The sequence below is a fragment of the Lathyrus oleraceus genome, chromosome 7, assembly GCF_024323335.1.
Source record: "Lathyrus oleraceus cultivar Zhongwan6 chromosome 7, CAAS_Psat_ZW6_1.0, whole genome shotgun sequence".
Lineage (NCBI taxonomy): Eukaryota > Viridiplantae > Streptophyta > Magnoliopsida > Fabales > Fabaceae > Lathyrus > Lathyrus oleraceus.
In genome coordinates this window covers 181420978-181439237 of record NC_066585.1, presented here as the reverse complement: position 1 = coordinate 181439237, position 18260 = coordinate 181420978, and the positions used below count along the sequence as shown (strand labels likewise).

At 34.8% G+C, this 18260-nt stretch overlaps 2 protein-coding genes across 2 annotated transcripts; both read right to left on the bottom strand.

Moving 5' to 3' along the window:
* Nucleotides 1-768: 768 nt before the first annotated feature.
* On the bottom strand, nucleotides 769-6515 carry LOC127100669 (uncharacterized). The gene is made up of 3 exons (XM_051037919.1): nucleotides 6203-6515; nucleotides 4607-4769; nucleotides 769-4463 (listed from the first exon to the last, which is right to left on the bottom strand). Exons 1-3 carry the CDS (start codon nucleotides 6314-6316, stop codon nucleotides 1006-1008), a joined length of 3735 nt encoding a protein of 1244 aa, XP_050893876.1. The 5' UTR covers nucleotides 6317-6515; the 3' UTR covers nucleotides 769-1005.
* An 8856-nt stretch (nucleotides 6516-15371) lies between these two features.
* LOC127100668 (transcription factor IIIA) lies at nucleotides 15372-17740 on the bottom strand. Its single transcript, XM_051037918.1, has 6 exons — nucleotides 17504-17740; nucleotides 17258-17395; nucleotides 16418-16709; nucleotides 16052-16287; nucleotides 15803-15946; nucleotides 15372-15711 (listed from the first exon to the last, which is right to left on the bottom strand). The coding sequence occupies exons 1-6, from the start codon at nucleotides 17630-17632 to the stop codon at nucleotides 15562-15564; spliced, it is 1089 nt and encodes a 362-aa protein (XP_050893875.1). The 5' UTR covers nucleotides 17633-17740; the 3' UTR covers nucleotides 15372-15561.
* Between the last annotated feature and the right edge of the window lie 520 nt (nucleotides 17741-18260).

Below are 18260 nucleotides of genomic sequence, written 5' to 3'. Positions count from 1 at the left end.
TGGCGCCTCCTCCTAAAAGTGGGGTAATTTGAGAATCTTTTTGAAATCAGAGAATTTTTTTAAAAAGATGGATTATTTTGGTAAAAAAATCTCTCATTAATGTTTATATATTGTTATATTTTCAACTTTTCATTTGTTTGAAAAGTTTTAACAAATTGAAGAAAACTTTTTGAAATAATTATTTTGTTTACAAAGTGAATTTTTTTCAAAAGAAAAAACTATAACCGCTCTTATTTTGTTTGGTTCAATTATTTTTGTTTCTTAGTTTTACGCCATAATTGACTAACAAGTTTACATTTGCAATGGTTGCAAGGAATTCTTGATGTGCCGATGCACAATCTCCCTTTTATGGAACTCCACAAGCTTGACTTCACATAAATTATTATTGCAAAATAATACGAATTGTACAAATTATTGATGCCATTAAAACTAAAAAGGTGTGCTTAAATTCATATAAACTATTGAATTTTTTCCAGCACATTTTATATGTAACGCTGAAATAGAAAAATGTTGCAAAACTTTTTGGTGTAGAAGGGCGTTTTTTCTTTTTGACTTTGTAGAAGGATAATGCACTAACAAGTTGCAAAACATGTCACTATTATTTGTTACTTGTTATATTCTTGAATTATGTTACTGTCTTTAATGTCAGATGAAAATATGTGCATGCAAATGGAAATCACAAGAACAGATAGTTGAACGTGACAATGTATATGCTTGCATATGGTAAGGCAAGCATGTGTCATCTGAATGGTGGCATAATGGCGTTCCTGCAATAAATCAGCTGTAGATATTTCCTTATTAAAACACCTCAATAAACATATAATACAACATTCATTCTCTTCGTGTGTGTTTGTGTGTATTCATCAATATTTATGAACATAATACGGCGCCTTCTAGTCATCCTACAATGAATATCCACAGATTACAAAAAGAAGGAAAAACTAGCAGCTTGAAACAATGGAGGACTTTGCACCATGAAGTGGCGATCTTATCTTGATCTCATCATCACCCAGATGTTAATGAATTCAGCTTCTTTTCATACATTTTGGCACGTCGAAGAGCATCTAAGGCTTCAGCTTGTTTTCCTGATCGTTTCAAACTAACCGCTTTCAGCTTTTCTTCTTTGATTCTTTCTTCTAGCTGAATTTTCTCTTGGTTAGGGTTTTCAATTTTGGCAACATATTTCACAGTCTCTAGTTTTTCTGGGCTTTTTTTCGATGCAACACTTAGACCTTCAAGTCCGACAGATTTCAGAGCAGATAAGAGTTGAGGATCAAGAAAATCCTCAACAATCACATCATCTACTGCATCTGACTTATTGGCATCATGAGCAGCCAACTCCTCCAACTGTATTTCAATTGCCTTTGCGAGTTCAAACTCAGCTTCGGCTTCCTCTGTTCGACCATCTCTCCGTAGCTTCAGGGCTTGCCGTTTGTGTGCCAGAGACTCCTGCTGCAACTTGAAACGGTCACGACTAGTCAATGGCTTTGCAGGTGCACTCGGTGAATCTTGTTTCTTTTGCACAGCATTTGATGCATTGGAAACATTGCTGGTGGAGGCGGTGTTTGGCTGCACACTTCGATCCTCCAACCTCTTCTCTAACAGCTTGGCCTGTCGGAGTTCGTCCCTGGCTTCTGTTAGTTTCCCTTCTCTTTTCAAAGCAAGTGCTTTCTTTTTATGAGCCAAAATTTCTTGACGCAATGAATGGTCATCTTGAGAAGCATAATCTGGAACAGCATTTGACTGGCTTGTGTTTGATTGGTCTTGGCTGAGATTCGCTGAGGAGTCCAAATGAATAGTAGGACCAGCTTGAGATGAACCAGTTGAGCCAGCCTTATATTCTTCTTTTTGTTTTTTAGACAACATTTCAGAGCTGATGCAACCATCACCAGTAAGTAAATCTGGCATATGCATAGAATTACCAGTTGAGGACCTATGACCATTGATATTTTCCACTTTCATCTTTTTTGCGAGTTTTTCACTTGAAGCACCCACCTCAGAAGATATTGGATGCTTATCGTCTGCAAAATGAGAGGTTACAGGACTTAGGTTATCTGATTCAATACCATTCTTAAGTGAACCAGCCACGGATGAGGCTGAATTGTTACCGACTTCAGCAGCAACTCCCCAACTTGCATGTCTTTCCTGGAAATCAGACAATTCAGACGGAACAGATTTTTTCAGGGAAGCATTCAGTAACGAGTCCTTGTTTTGGCTCTCAAAATCTTCCATTTGGGCTTCCAGATTCTTGGCCATCCTTAAAATGTCGTCAGCCTCTTCTATTTCCCCCTTGCGCCTCAAAGCAAGTGCCTTCCTTTTCAACATTAAGAGTTCTTTTTGAATCTCTCCTTTGTTCCTTGAAGTCGTAACAGTGCTAGTAGCTTCCTTAACTGGTTCTTCTTTTATGGTCATGGGCTCAAATCCATCATCCTTCCACCCTAGATTAGTAAGCATTGAATTCAATGTTGGGTCTTGCATATCCTCTTCTGAAACAACCACATCCCTTTCTTCATCAACTGCCGTGTCAACTGGAGAACTAAAGAGTTCTTTCTTCACATGAGCCTCAACCTGCACTCTATTCTTCAGAGCATCTATCTCTTCTATCTTTGCTTCTAATGTTTTGGCCATTTTAAGAACTTCTTCTGCATCTTCAGCTTTTCCTTCCCGCCTTAGAGCAAGGGCCTTTCTTTTTAAGCTCAAGAGTTCCCTCTGAAGTTCAGCCTTACTTCTTCTCGGTGCTTCAGAGAGGATATCTGTAGAATGCTTACTTAGAGAAGTATCATCGACTGGAATAAAATTATCATCATATTTCTTCGAAGGCTTGTTCGAAGAATTAGAAGGTTTATCATTGTCATCATTCCAACCCAAGTCTGTAAGGAGTGAAAGATATGTTGGATCAGACATATCTTTATCTGTTACATCATCTTCACTTCCTTCCTCAACTGGCAGATTTCTACTTGCTGAATGCAAGACATTATCAGTATTCATCAATGATGATTTATGACTCGGAGCATTATCCATCTCCATCAGCTGATGCTCAAGAGCTGCACCCTTGCGCATTTCTTCTTCTGCTTCATTCATTTTCCCTTCCCTTCTCAATGTGAGAACCTTCTTTTTCGAATTCAAAAGCTCTCTCTGAATCATCATCCGGCTTTTGGGTGCTACCGTGGAAGTGGCATTGCTAGTGGGATTATTATTTCTCTCATTACCAGTAACTTCAGAAAACACACTTTTCTTAACCGGAGTGAATTTTGTTAACATGGTATTATCGTCACCAGACCCAATGTTGTTAAGGTCCCTTTCCAATAACTTTGCCTTTTTCAATAACGCCATTGCTTCTTCGGTGTTACCAGCTCGCTTTTGATTAACAGCCTCTCTTTTTAATGACTGAATTTCACTAAGCAACGCTTCTTTGTCAAAGGTTTGAGATTTGGAAAATGTATTTTCAGGTTCAGTCCAACCTAGTGATTCCAAAGCACCAGCCAACTCAGGGTCCATCAAATCCTCGTCGGTCACTTCTAAATTACCATCAAGATTATCAGAAATGCCCAAGAGATTATCAAAATCAAAATCATGCTCACGATCATGCAGATTTGAAAATTCTTTATCATCATCCATGCCACGTATTAATGCTGACAGCTCATCATCGGAATCTTCAGCATCACCAAGGAGTTCTTGTTCTTCCAGTTGTTTTTCTAAAATTTTAGCTCTTTTTAATTCTTCTTTAGCTTCTGCAAGTTTACCCTCGCGCTTCAGCGCTAGAGCCCTCCTTTTCATGGCAACAACCTCAGACTTGTCGATCCTGCTGCCCTTTTCTTCACCTGTTTTTGCAAAGGTTTCTCCAATTAATGATGAGAGTTCACCCTCCAAGCTCAAATTTGCTGATTTTTTATCTTCCTTGTGTAGATCCAATTCAGACCATCCCAGTTCTCTAAGTTCTGAAGTAAGATCGTCCTTATCCTTATCAATCTTAGGAAGTGACTTTATTTTCCTGCCGGATTCTACAGGAATATCTTTGATATGCATATCAGACACATTTTCAGAAGGCAACACCTTCTTCCGAGCCGCCTTCCTTAGCTGAATTTCCAAAGCATCCGCCTGCCTCTCAAGCTCCTTCCCTCTCTTAAAAGCTCTCAAGGCTTCATCAGACTTCCCATCTCCTTTTAGAATTTTATACCTGTTTTTTTCTGCTAAAGCTTGCTGGCGTAACTCACCAGGAGTGGTGGACTCAACATCAATACTCAAACTATTAATCCTTTCATTTGATATAATCTTTTGTATATCTTCATCGTCATGAATGGAAAATCCTTTAGTACTTGAAGAAGATCCAACACCAACTGATCTTTGGCCACTGCGACCTTTGTCACTGGTTGACTGCTTTCCTGATGATAAGGGCTCCTCATTTTGACCAAGAATCTGGCTCAGAATTTCATCCTCTTCTTTAGGTACTGATTTCAAGCTTCCTGGAGAAATTGGAGTGAATATTCAAAAGAATGAAACTGTGTAGTAACAAAGAAAGCAAAATGAAGAAGTGAACTGTAACACAAACAAGCACGGGTCGAAAATTGAAAGTCTGTGATTTTAACAAAAATAGGGAAGTACATACCTCTCCCAGCCCTGCGTCCCTGTCGCATCTCAAACCGTGCTGCCTCTTCTAGCTTCTTACAAGGTTCACATATCCGTACAGGCGAATCACCCTGTCCACGTAAAGCCATTCTTTGTTGGGTACAACTGCCGCAAAACAGGCCCCCGCACCTTCTACAGTGGTGCTGAAAAATAATAATAAATTTTCCAAAATTTAATTTGGACAAAAGATTCAATTCGAGTTCAATCAGATTATAACAAGCAAACATGAAAGATCACCTTCAAGTACCTAGTATTTCGTTTTTCATATAAACTCGTGAAATTAAGAAACATACTTCATTTACTTTATTCAAAGATTCCATGAAGCTTAAAGTTTGATAAACAATTAAAACTAGATAACATAGAAAACATAGTGAGTTATCCAATCTAAGGGAAGCTACACGCGCAATTAGAGATGCAAATATGTCAACCACTCATCCATGGCCTTCTGACTCAATCCATCAGGACTAAATGATAAGTGAAAAATAGTACATATTAGGTGGTCTAAAACATAAGCAAATCATAACTAATTTTGACCATATGTAATGTTATCATTTCCAAAATACCCTTTAATTAATATTCTCATGAAGTTACCATAGAGAACTAAATGAAGAGACAGCATAGATGAATAGTCTGCATCAAACATAGACCAAACCAAACTTATGTACTGAATAAACTAGGTCAAGGTTCTTCAAAAGTCTATTTAGCTAAAAAGACAATACTTCATACCATTCTAAAACCTTTAAACCTAACAAAACCAACCTACTCAAGTATATATCGACCCTATGAGCTTATGATAGCCTTAACTGCTTATTTAAAGACCTTATTACAAAATAGGCTTTTAAATAAGTTTAAGGCCAAACCAAGCTTTTAAAAGGCCTGGTCAAAGTATCAAAAAAAGGTCTGTATAGAAGAAAAAAAAAATAGAAAAAACTCAGGTGTTAGGTTCGATATAATATACAGGTCAGGTTTCAAAAATTTAGTTCAGTCTAGCCTATTTCCACTTATGCATGCTTTGCACAAGGGGTGGAACAAAAACAGTATCACCACACAAGAAAAACTAATCCTCACTAACTTCACATTAATTAATAGGAGGCTGTAAAACTCTACATATGCTTCTTAGAGGAAAATGAGAAGCAAAAAATCCTGTGTTAACTATAGCTTCATAGAGCAAATATAATTTATAAACTATTTGACTATAGTTTTGGCAGCATGAAATTACTCTTGTTGATGCAACTACAATAAGTAGCATCTAAGCTGGGAATAAATCAGCACCAATCTACTTCCTCATATTTCCTATGAACAATAAAGTTAACTAATAATATCAAGAAAACCAACCAGTACAACCAGATCATATGAAATGTTGAATCATAAGCTTAACGGATACCCATAAAAAAAAATAAACATTCTAGAGATAAATAAAATCATGAATTTTTTCTTTAATTGAAAAAAGTTCAAACATTTAACAGTACCCCTTTCCCCCACCACCGAAAAAGGGTGAATAACCGGATCATCATCGTCATCATACATAACTTGAAGAAGTTGTAATCGAAAAATGAAGAATGATAATAAGATTAACCTTGCGATTGATGAAAGTGAATTGATTGGAACATCCCTGGCAATTAGACGCATCAACGACCCAATTATTCCCTCGGAGCGAGGGTTTTGGTGGCAACCCGATCTTCTCCAACATGTTGTTGCTCTATCTCTCGATCTCGAAATAACTCGGAAAATAAAGGAATGGATCAGGAAAAGTGTTGTCTCTGCAGTAGAAAAGTGATGAAATAGTGAGGAGGAGGAAGAAAATCGATGATGACGATGAGAAACCGAGTAGAGTTCCGTTTCACGCACTCCCGTTGATGATGGTTAGATTTTATTGGATTTTAATTTTGTTTGGGTTTCTATTTGCACCCGAGTTACTTCTATTACGACCAATATTTTAAAAATCGAACCGGAGATTGAAGCGATGAAACCTGTGGTTTAAGGTTTAATTGGTTCAACCGGTTAAACCTACGATCGAACTATTTATTAAATAAATTAATAATATAAAATTAAATTTTATAGATATGTCACACATAATCATACGTTCAATAAAATAAATATTTCAAAAATCTATTACAAAGTTAATACAACAATATCGATAATACAAATAATAACATAACATAGTTGTACACTTCATTTCAAATTTTTTACCCAAATAACCCTATTTTTCAAAAAAAAAAGCAAAATAACCCACTTTTCAGATTATTTCTCAAAATACCCCACTTTGAAGAGGTGGCGTCAGTTGAATTGGCGTCTGCTCTTAAACTTAGTGAGGTGGCGCCAATTGGATTGGCTGGTGCACCTAGTGTTGTCAATCCAATTGGCGCATGTGTGTTAATTTATAAAGGAGCCGCCATTTGGTCTGGCACTTGTGTGTGTTTCGTAATTTTTTTTGAAAAACATTGTGCATTTTAAATAAAATTTGAAATCTGACCAATTCATATTAATATTAATATGCGTTTACACAAAAAGACTAATGTCGTTGACCGGGATGACCTAACCGATCTTCGCCCCCATATCCCCTAGCTACCCGAACTCGTGGCCCTAACCCACGTTGATGATTCACCCCAGGTGTTTGAGTATCTGAGGACCCAGGAACATCACCACCAACTGCAGGAAATAGTCTGAGATATTCAGACAAATCTGCATCGTCTTGTGTATGCATTGAAGAGCTACCGCCATAGCTGAGTTCATGACCCATCCTAGAGTAGTTGGGTTGTGTTTGAGTTATTAGAGGGAAACCAGGACGATTGAAGGGAGACATTGGTGTGAATGATGCGTCGAGGAAAGGTTGAAATGATTGTTGTGGTGTTTGGTAGCCATATGGTTGTTGCATGTTTTGGTTTTGTGATGTTTTGGCTTCTTGGCTATAGTAGGAGGAGGGACGGTTGGTGTTAAAAGATCTTTGAGTGTTTTGGCTAAGGTGGCTATGATATGGTGATGTGTTGGGTGCATAACGATGTTAGGTGTCTTGATGATGATCTACTTGTTGGTGGTGGTACGGGGTATGCTCTTGGTATTGTGGTTGGGTGTTTGGCATGTTAGGGTCGTAGATTTATGTGTTTGTGGATCGAAAATTTTGATGTATAGGGGGTTGTGAGTAACCGGTCTGACAATGTTGTTAGGGGTTAGATGTTGAACATTCTTGTATGTAAGTTTCCTGGTGTGGGTCGTATAGGTACATATCCTCAGCAATGAACTCAAATCCAACCGATCTGTACCAAGTCATATAATTACGAGCTGGTTTTTCTTCGGTTGGCATCACAGCGTCGGTTAAGACATGATCTTGTCGGTGCTTCCATTTTCGACACTCAGATCTAGCGAAGCTTTGCCATGGGTTAAAGTTCCATTGTTCGTTAACTTTTCGTAGATGTCATTCTCTAAGGTTTGTCAGGGGATCTGGGATGTGTTGAAGCATATTGAACTGCAATTTAACACGATCACTATTGTGCATCTCCACAGTGGTGAATCTTATGATTGGTGTGCATGCAATCGAAACGGTTGCGTCTTGTTCGTTGATTTCATGGTCATGATCCAAACTTAGATATGGACGTCAAATTAACTGAAATGTGAACATATATTAGATTACAAACTTGTTAGAAGAAATTAACAAATTATTACGAATTAATTAGGTTAATGACAATACATATGTCGGTCGATGGTGATCCAAGAGATTGCAATATTAGGTAATATAGTGTTTAGGACATCTGTTATAACTCATACCATGTGTCGACCATATGCACCATAAAAGTAAATATATTATTTAGACATAATAATCGGTAAAGTAAGTAAATATAGTCATTTGTTAAGAGCTTACTTTTGCACATACGGGAATGTGAACGGGTTATGGTTGACGGGCGCTAGGGACGGTAGTTTGGACCAACCCCATGCTTGGAGCAAAACAACACATTCAGAAAATATAGATGTGTATTTGTGTGCATTTTTACACAAAGAGCTATAAAGATAAACCAAACAAGCGGACCCCCAACTGTAACTTCTTATTCTATCTACATGCCTTAGTAAAGATAAATACATAACATGCATACTAGAACCACTACCTTCAAGAAATAAAAATAAACCAATTAAAAGCATAGTATAACACCTAGTTTTTATTATTCGAGCGCCATCGGTAGAATTTTCATCTAATTGTAAGTTGTTGTAATATGCCTTAAGGCGTGAAAGGAGTGTACCTTGACCTCTCGAGTTATCATCTAACAAGTCAGCATCCAAGAGGTCCATGCAAATTGAATTCGCATGGTTAGTTTTACCATTTATCGTCTTACCTTCAATAGACAGTCCCAATAACATGTAGACATCTTCTAACGTCACAGTACATTCACCGGTTGGAAACCAGAATGTGTGTGTCTCGGGACGCCATCTTTCACATAATGCAAGAGTAAATTTAGTATGAACCGATCAAGACATTATTTTGCTCACATGTCCAAAACCAGCGAGTTCGACATAAGGTTGAATCATCGCGTCCATGTGAACAAATTCGTGGACATGAGTTCGAAACCTAGAAACATCCTATAAAATAAACAACAAAATAAGTTACTTTATAAAAAATTGTGTTAGAAAAATCATACAAGAAGTAAACACTTACATAAGTTTTTATGTTTGCAACTATGTCTCTATACGATTCACCAATAGTGAGCAGAGACATCTTATCATAGTGTTGCAGATGATAAAGTGGTTGTTACAGATGTAGAAGTGATTGTTGGTGATGAATAAGTGATTATTGCATGACTATTTATAATGAGAGACATGCAAAAGTTTGCATGCATGGAGAAATAGGCATGCAATGGCTATTTCCATGCAATGCAGAATCTCGAGGTCTACACATACAAGGCGCTATATGGACTGGCGCCCATGTACAAATAATGCATGCAGGCGCCAAATGGAATGGCGTTAGGTCTTGCATGCATGAAATGTCACTTTCTATTTAAGTGTCTTCCTATGTCATCCTCAAACCAACACAAATTCACCTGCATCAAAAATTTTACTATTCATCAACACCCAAATATTACAATGTCATCTGCATCCAAATATATTATCAATGCTCACTACAACAGTGAGACATATGAGTGTGATGTATAAGGCTTTTGTTTTTGAAACACCGATACTATCTAAATTATAATCAAGAGAAATTCAAATTTCTTGCATTTGAAAAAACGAATAGAATCTTGCATATGATTTGGTCTTGTGTCACAAATCACGTATCAAAATCCAATTTATTTCGAGAACGATCAATGTAAATTTTACCGGCTAAAGGTAAGGGACGATGAAGATGTTGAATATATGTTTGGTAGTTACGAACATTCTGGTTGCAACTCTATTGAGTTATATATTACTCTTCAACCAAGTATACCATCTTAACAATCTCATATAACTAATCAAGCTGAACCTAATGAATTTGATTCAGAAAACTCAAATGAAGCCGACCTAGAAGCAGAAGCAAAAGTCAACGTCGTTGATGAAGAAGAAGAAGAAACGAGACACAGGTCGATCATATGTTGAAAAACAACATTGAAGATGACGATCATCCAGCGCCATTACCTCCAAGACATGTATGTAATCCGCCTCAACATATGACAAACATGGATATGCATGACGATGAAACATCCACCAGTGTTTTTTATAACCCATATCCACGATCAGAGGGTGAGTTAAAAGCGGGAGACATGTTCCGCACTAAAGAAGAATGTGTGCGAGCTATCAAAAAATTTCACATGAATAACTCTGCTAATTTCACCGTGAAACACACTGATTCGAGAAGGTATGTCATCGAATGTCGTAACATCCTTTGCAAGTTTCGGTTGGCTGCGTCTCACAAGAAGAGAAGCGATTCTTAGAGATAGCTTCTATAGACCCACCTCACAATTGCATTGCCGGTAATGTTGTACAAGATCACCGTGAATTAAGCGTTGAATAGATATGTCAAGACATTTTATTGCTTGTTAACAAAAACCCATCAGTGAAGGTGAGTATAATAATATCGCATATCGTCACAAGATATAATTATACTCCATCTTACAAGAAAGCGTGGATTGCAAGGACAAAGGTTGTTGAACAGGTATTCGGCAACTGGGAGGATTCATACAAAGAATTGTCACGGTTTTTATGGGAACTTAAAACATACGCACCAGGAACTGTTGCAATTATGGAGACATTGCCAGCATTTACGCCAGACAGAACTTGTGTTGCTGGAAATAGAATCTTTCACAACCTCTTTTAGGCGTTTCAACCATGCATCAAAGGTTTTGCATTCTTCAAACCTATTATTCAAATTGATGGAATATGGTTATATGGAAAATACAAGGGTACTTTGCTTATGGCTATTGCACAAGACAACAACAATAATGTATTTCACATTGCCTTTGCTCTAGTTGAAGGTAAAATCGCTGGTGGTTGGGGTTTCTTCCTTCGTCATCTCATAACACATGTCGTTCCACACATCAATCTCTGTTTGATTTCAGATAGACATGCTACCATTGAGAGTGCTTACAATAACCATGATAACGGATGACATGATCCTCCTTCTACCCATGTCTATTGCATTAGACATATCACACACAACTCCATGCGTGCAATCAAAGACAAGAACCTTCGCAAAAAAGTGGTGAATGCAGGGTATGCTCTAACTCAACCGTCATTTCAACATTACCGTGACAAAATTAGATTGTCTAATGCAGATGTAGGAAGGTGGGTGGATAACATACCATTAGAGCAGTGGACAAGGGTATTTGATAGAGGTTGTCGATGGGGCCACATGACAACAAACTTTGTGGAATGCATGAAGGGTGTATGCAAAGGCATTAGAAATCTACCAATAACCGCATTGGTCAGAACAACCTATTTTAGGTTGGCATCTACCTTGCAACTAGAGGTGAAAGATGGAGTGCAGTATTAATGTCAGGTCAATTATTCAGTGAATGTTGTATGAAAGTGTAAAAAGGGGAAACTATTAAAGCTAGCACACACGCGGTTACAATCTTTGACCGTCATAGGCAAAATTTCAGTGTACAGGAAATAATGGACCACAACGAGGGGAGGCAAATTCATCCTATGTTGTCAGACTAAACAAAAGTTGGTGCGACTATGGAAAGTTCCAGGCTTTCCGTATTCCTTACTCCCATGCCATTGCGGCATGCACACATACTCGCCAAGACGCTTACAGCCATTTATCTGATGTTTACAAGGTCATTACCATCATGAATGTCTATAACGAAAGCTTCTCAGTGCTAGCAATTGAGGAATATTGGCATTCATATGAAGGGGACATAGTTTGGCACAACAATGAGATGCGAAGAAAGAAAAAAGGACGACCAAACAGCACGCGTATTAGAACAGAAATGGATACGACTGATAAAATAATAAGATTATGTAGTATATGTCGTCAACCCAGACACAATAAGAACAAATGTCACAATCTAGGAGCAACCTCTGCATCATAATTTAGTACCTCCTTTCAATTTTTGTAACCTTGGATTTTTATATAACATTAACTTTTTGTTACAACAAGGTTAACAACAAACATCACTCCAACATAAGCACACTTAAAACAGAACAAGTCTAAATAAACAACACAAAAAACAAATATCAAATACAGATGAAAATACTTAACCATAATATTTAAAAATAACATTTCTAACTGATTACAACAATCAAACTGATGTCATCTGGTCCAAACATCATTTCCCTAGCATTCTTATCAGTTTTTACTCGCACTCAACCAAATATACTATCGAGTTTCTCAATACTTCTAATTTTTTCCCCTTCTGGTATTTTTCCATCTAACCAACGAATCAACTCCCTCTTTAGTTGATCAAAACGACAAATGTTCCAGAAGAGCATTAACATCAGAGGCTTATCTCTCAAATAAATCATTTTTCCATAGCGGCGACGAACACCAAACATGTTTTCAATTTGACGAAAAGGGATATGGAAAAATGAATCACATAACACCTCTATTTATAAAAAAAATGCACATTAAACTGAGGCGGCAGACCAATTGGCGCATCCTCTCACTTTATACACATGGATGCCAATTGGATTGACAACATCATGTGGTGTTGCCAATTCAATTGGCGCCCCCTCTTAAAAATTAAGGGTAGGCGCCAATTGGTTTGGAGCATTTGCCTTAAGATTTTTTTTTTTAAATTAGGGTAGATTGGGAATTTGTTTGAAAATTGGATTATTTTGGGATTTTTTTTTGAAAATGTGGGGTATTTGAGTAAAAAAATCCTTCATTTCAACCTTCATTTAAGAATAACTTGACCAAAATTAAAGAATTACAATAAAAAAAATTAAACTAATTCAAACCAAAATTAAAATAATAGAATATAATAACTAAAATAAAATTCAAATAATTAAGAATACCTCAATTAAATAAGATAGAATACCAAAAATAAACAATACAATATACTTCATTAAACAACAAAAAAAGAACGAATTTGAGTTTAACTACGACAAACAAGTTTTAATTGACAACAAACAATATTGACTTAAACGGAAATCAATATTGAGTTGGATATCGTGACTATGTTTAAAAAAGACAGCATGGTGATGATGGAGTGTGGTTGAAAGAAAAATCATAATGGAATGACAAAATTTAGAAGTTTGTATGGTTGTAAAAAATATCTGAAATTATTTTTTGTGATTGGAGAATTTATGTTAAATTTTGATATTGACATATTAAAATTAAAAAAAAAATGGTTAATTTTATGCAGTTTTTTTGAACCAGACGGTTTTACAAAATCGACTTCAGTTCATTGGTTTGAATGGTTTTAAACGGTTCATTCCGGTTTTTCCAATTTTACTCCGGTTTTGAGCCACTAACGATTTTGAAAGGTTAACCCAACCGATTCATCTTCAGTTTCCGGTCCAACCGATTGAACCGTCTGATTCGGTTCAATTTTTAAAACATTGATTACAACTATCTTCTTAAATTTAATGTTTTTCTAGAATCATAATCCTTTTCTTAATTATGCTTTCAATTAATCAACATTACTCATTTATATTGCTCCTAGTAGAACTCAAATTATATTGCACAAACAAGATTTTAAATTTAAACTTTATGAATAAAAAAGTTGTAGTTATAACAAGTTATTTTTTTATTTGATTTAAAAATATATATCTTTTAATATTTTAAAGAAACATATTGAATATAGGGAAAATGTTTTAAAGAAAAAATTGGGTTTGTAACTTTTAAAAATTATTTTTTAAATCAATTTTTAAAAAAAAAAAATAATGGGTATGCACAGTGTAAAATAATTCTTCGTTATTATCCAATAAAAATTTATCATTCAGTCATGTCATACAATTAATTTAAAAAATATCATCTAATATAACGGATACATTATAGTGATCGATTGATAAAGTAAAATTATTTTACTATTCCATTTTCTTTTTAAAAAAAAATTTAAAGAAAAGAAATTAAAAAAATATATGTTTAATAATCTCACTTTTAAAATAAATAAATTATATAGTATTATAAATTTTACCATTAATAAAAAATGTATTAATTTTTATTGTTTTTTTCCTCTTCTCAATTTCCAAAAAATCAAAACCTATAAAACATTTTAATAATAAATAGTGTATCATTTTTCAATTTTTTTTCTTTTTTAATTTTCAAAACTACAAATTAAAAATCAAAACCTCTAAAACATATTTTAGTTTTTATCCCAATTAAAGATAATTTTCAAAAAAAATTGTAAAATTAGACTAACAAATAAATTTTATTATTTTCATATTTTAAAACCTAAAAAAAATTACAAAACCAAATCATAGAACTTTAATTATAAGACTAATTTACAAAAATTCTTATTCTATTGAATCTTATACTTGTTTTCCAAAGTTGTGGTTATACATTTGTTTTTGTTATTCTTTTCTCCAATTTTTTGTTTGTGTATTTCTTTTTTTTTCAATTTTTTTATTTTTATTTTTATTCGGTGTTAATTTTATAAACTTCTTTCATTAATATGATTTTTTCCTAAAATTAAAATTGATATTTTTTTCAGTTTTCTTTGGCTAGTTTTTGTTAGTAAATTATATTATATAGATTTAAAATCAATTCAATTACTAGAAAAACAATTTATATACAAATCTAAATGTTAACGAGTTTTAAACCGAAATCAAACAAATTTTAAACCGGTTTATTGTAAAATAACTTGGTTTATTAAACTATAACCACAAAGTGGTTTTGTTACCATGATTTGGTTAACCACAATCTTAGGATAGGGGTGAAGTGGGTGAGGAATGATGCTAAGAAAGTAAGAATCAAATGCAAGGCAAAGATCCTAATAAAGCAAGAGTCAAATACAAGAGTCAAATGGCGGTCTACCCTCCACTTCAGAAGGTCTGACCACCTCAACATCTGTCTGATAATGGACAGACTGCCATCTACCAGAATACACCTTATCAAAGGCACTGGCATGAGCCAACTTGGAAACAGCATTAGCAGCAGACCAAGCAGCTTGTTCCGACTCAACAGCACCTGACACCTCCCTCCTCATTGACCACGCAATTGGATAACCACCGCCACCACCAGAAGCAGCGGCGAATGATCCATGCTCCTTACTAGCTCCAAAACTCTGAGAATTTATTCCCACATGAACTGTCTCGGTAAGCCTGGCTGAGTAGGAATTAACATTCCCAACAGGTTAAATTGCAAAAAGTATGTTTAGTAGATTGGCCTTTCTATAATCTGTCGCTAGAAAAATCTCCATTTAATTTTCACACAAACTAATAAATACATAAATCATCATTCATAAGTATACATTATACATTATAATCCTTAATCTGATAAGTGTAGCACAAATCATAATCTTACTAAATACATAATTTCTACAAAATATACAGTCAAAACTTAACGCGTAGATAGTTGTGTGATCCATCTTACTCACAAGTCTGCTTAAACAACAAGTTCTCCAATTGACCAGGTGGAGTAACTGTCTTCCTAATCAACATATCTACCGTAGGACATTTTCTCTTCACCCCTCCCCTTGGCCTTGACCTGAATTCTTCATCAGCTTCTTCAAAATCACCCTATATATCAAGTAAATCTTGATCAGCATTTCAGTTCAAACAATAATCCATCACAAACTCGTAAACAACGAGAACAAGCAACAGAACTTACAAGGGTAAAAAGATGTTTTGCCGTCTTTTCATGATTGTCTCTCACATGTTTGTAAGCAAATCTCATGCCACAGTTAGGAAATCCACACACAAAAGGCCTTACTTCAGAGTGTACTGCCTTCTCATGCTTTTGAAGATTAGATTTCTGTTGATGCAAACCCACAATTGGATATTCAAAGTTAATAAAATATGACAACAAAAAATTTAGAACTAAGGTAGCATGCATGCAATGACAATGGAGGCATCTTACAGTTGAGAATGTGCAGTCACAATCCTTAAATTCACATTTAAAGGGTTCTGATGAAGTGCCGGTTTCGTGTGTACGTAGATGCCTTTTCATGTTCTTCTTCAGTTGCTTAGTCCCACAAGTGTCACAGGTTACATATTGATGGCAGGACTTAACATGAGCCTTAAGGCACTCGGAATTGGTGAAATGTTTCAAGCAACCTGGCTCTAAGCACACCACGTCAACTGTCTCCAGCTTAACTGCATAACAAACACTTCATTCAAAATTGTGCCAACACATTTCAGAAAATCCAAATAAATGACAATACTACAAACATTCCATGGAAAAAGAGCTAATTCATATAGAAAAAACAAAAGAAAGAAAACATACCATGAGAATCTTCATGCTTCTGTAGCTGTGATGCATATCGAAAAACCTTTCCGCAACCAATTTCAGGACATACAAAACGCTTCTGATTCTCACCATTCCTAGCAGGTGTAGAATTTTCATCATGGATCTCACCAAGATGTCTTTTCAAATTGCTTTGCAAAGAGAAATCACTTTTGCAACTCTCAACGGGACATTTGAAATTTTTCCCTTGATGCTGTAGAAGGTGACGATTCAAATGGTCCTTTCTTCTGTAACTTGCATTACAATCCTCAAGGGTACATACATATGACCTCTGTAACAAATCACAAAAAAAACATATTAAAGCAAGAAAAACGAAAAGAAAGTAAAAAAAAAAAACTACCGATAAACCATGACAAGAACAAGAGAAACACATATGAACAAACTGCCAACCTCGTTTTGAATTGAGCGTGACCAAGGCATATCCTTGATGAAGCTTCTCAGGAGGTCTCCCAACCTGATACTAATCCATCAAGGCCAAGTGTGATGCCTCGCGCATATTGGAGTTCTTTCTCTGGGATCCAAATGCTTCACACTATAATGTCCATAATTATATAGATCATTTTAGTGTCTAAAACATTACTTTCCTGCAAAAACATGTATCTTTAGTTCACCCATATTAATACTTTTCAAGAAATATAATTCTAGTTCAACACCAAACACAGAAACAGGCATATGATCTTCATATTTATCCATAAGAACTATCCAATTGATACAGAATCCTTAGTGACGGAACAAATTAATTAAATTTTAAGTATAAACCATGAAAACTCAGAAGCCTTAATTCAGATAGAAAAATGAAAATTGTTATTAAACAAATACCTCAAGAGAATGGCTTTGCATATGCTGCAACAAATAAGCATGTTTTTTGAAATTAGCACCACATTCCTCACAAGTATTATCGTTCAAAGTAAGATCTGCTTCATGTTGAGATTCAACTTTTGCTTTCTCCAACTCTTCCTAAAATACACATAAAAAATTCTCATCAACAATCCAATATACCATTTTAATCAAAATAATTAAACAAAATAAAAACTAAAAGTAAACGGTGTTCAACAAAAATAGTACCTTGTGTTGGGAATTGATGTGGGAGGTGATTAGGGTTTTTTTGGACCTACAGATAGCGCAGTAGGGGCAGAAATAGCGTCTAATATCACTGAATTTTGGTAATTCGTCGCTAAGCATAGCTTCTTCCATCGCTGATAAAAGGTATTGTTGAGAAATTGAAATAATCGATTTGAAGGATAGTGGAAGCTTGCGGCTTTGATCGCTGCTGAAGGTTAAGTCTCTATTTATTTGGTAAAGTAACATATAATGATATAACTAATAGTAGTTAATAGCTGATTATTATTATTCATAACTCATAAAATAATTGAAGTGTTTGGTAATTTATCTATTACACTAATTGATAAATATAAAAAGATATTTTTAATTAAGAAATTAATAATTTTATTATTTTATTATATTAGTATATTATTAAATAGTTTCTTTATAAAATTAAATATTAATAAACACATGCAAAATATTTTTAATATATATAAAACATTAAAGGATAATATCAAAATATATTTTAATGTAAATTTTATAATAAAACTTAATGAGATATGATGAAATAATAATACAATTATAATTTTAAATTCAATTATATTAATCTAAACTAATAATAAAAATAAATTATTAATGATATTTAAATTTTTTTTTCTTTTTGATTAATTTCATTGATTCTCCTCCGACATTTCACTATTTATAAGTTATCAATACTATTTTACAATTCATGATGTAATTTGGATGTTCCTAAAAAAGTATTAAACATTACATCATATTT

Bases quoted from the DNA above. Each gene is read 5' to 3' on its own strand.
- LOC127100669 (XM_051037919.1), bottom strand. From the start codon at position 6,316: ATGTTGGAGAAGATCGGGTTGCCACCAAAACCCTCGCTCCGAGGGAAT. The intron at 4,770-6,202 runs GTTAATCTTATT...ATTATTTTTCAG, and splicing joins TCACTTTCATCAATCGCAAG to CACCACTGTAGAAGGTGCGG. The intron at 4,464-4,606 runs GTATGTACTTCC...CAATTTCTCCAG, and splicing joins GGGACGCAGGGCTGGGAGAG to GAAGCTTGAAATCAGTACCT.
- LOC127100668 (XM_051037918.1), bottom strand. From the start codon at position 17,632: ATGGAAGAAGCTATGCTTAGCGACGAATTACCAAAATTCAGTGATATT. The intron at 17,396-17,503 runs GTACTATTTTTG...TGTGTATTTTAG, and splicing joins ACATCAATTCCCAACACAAG to GAAGAGTTGGAGAAAGCAAA. The intron at 15,712-15,802 runs GTAAGTTCTGTT...CTTGATATATAG, and splicing joins CAAAACATCTTTTTACCCTT to GGTGATTTTGAAGAAGCTGA.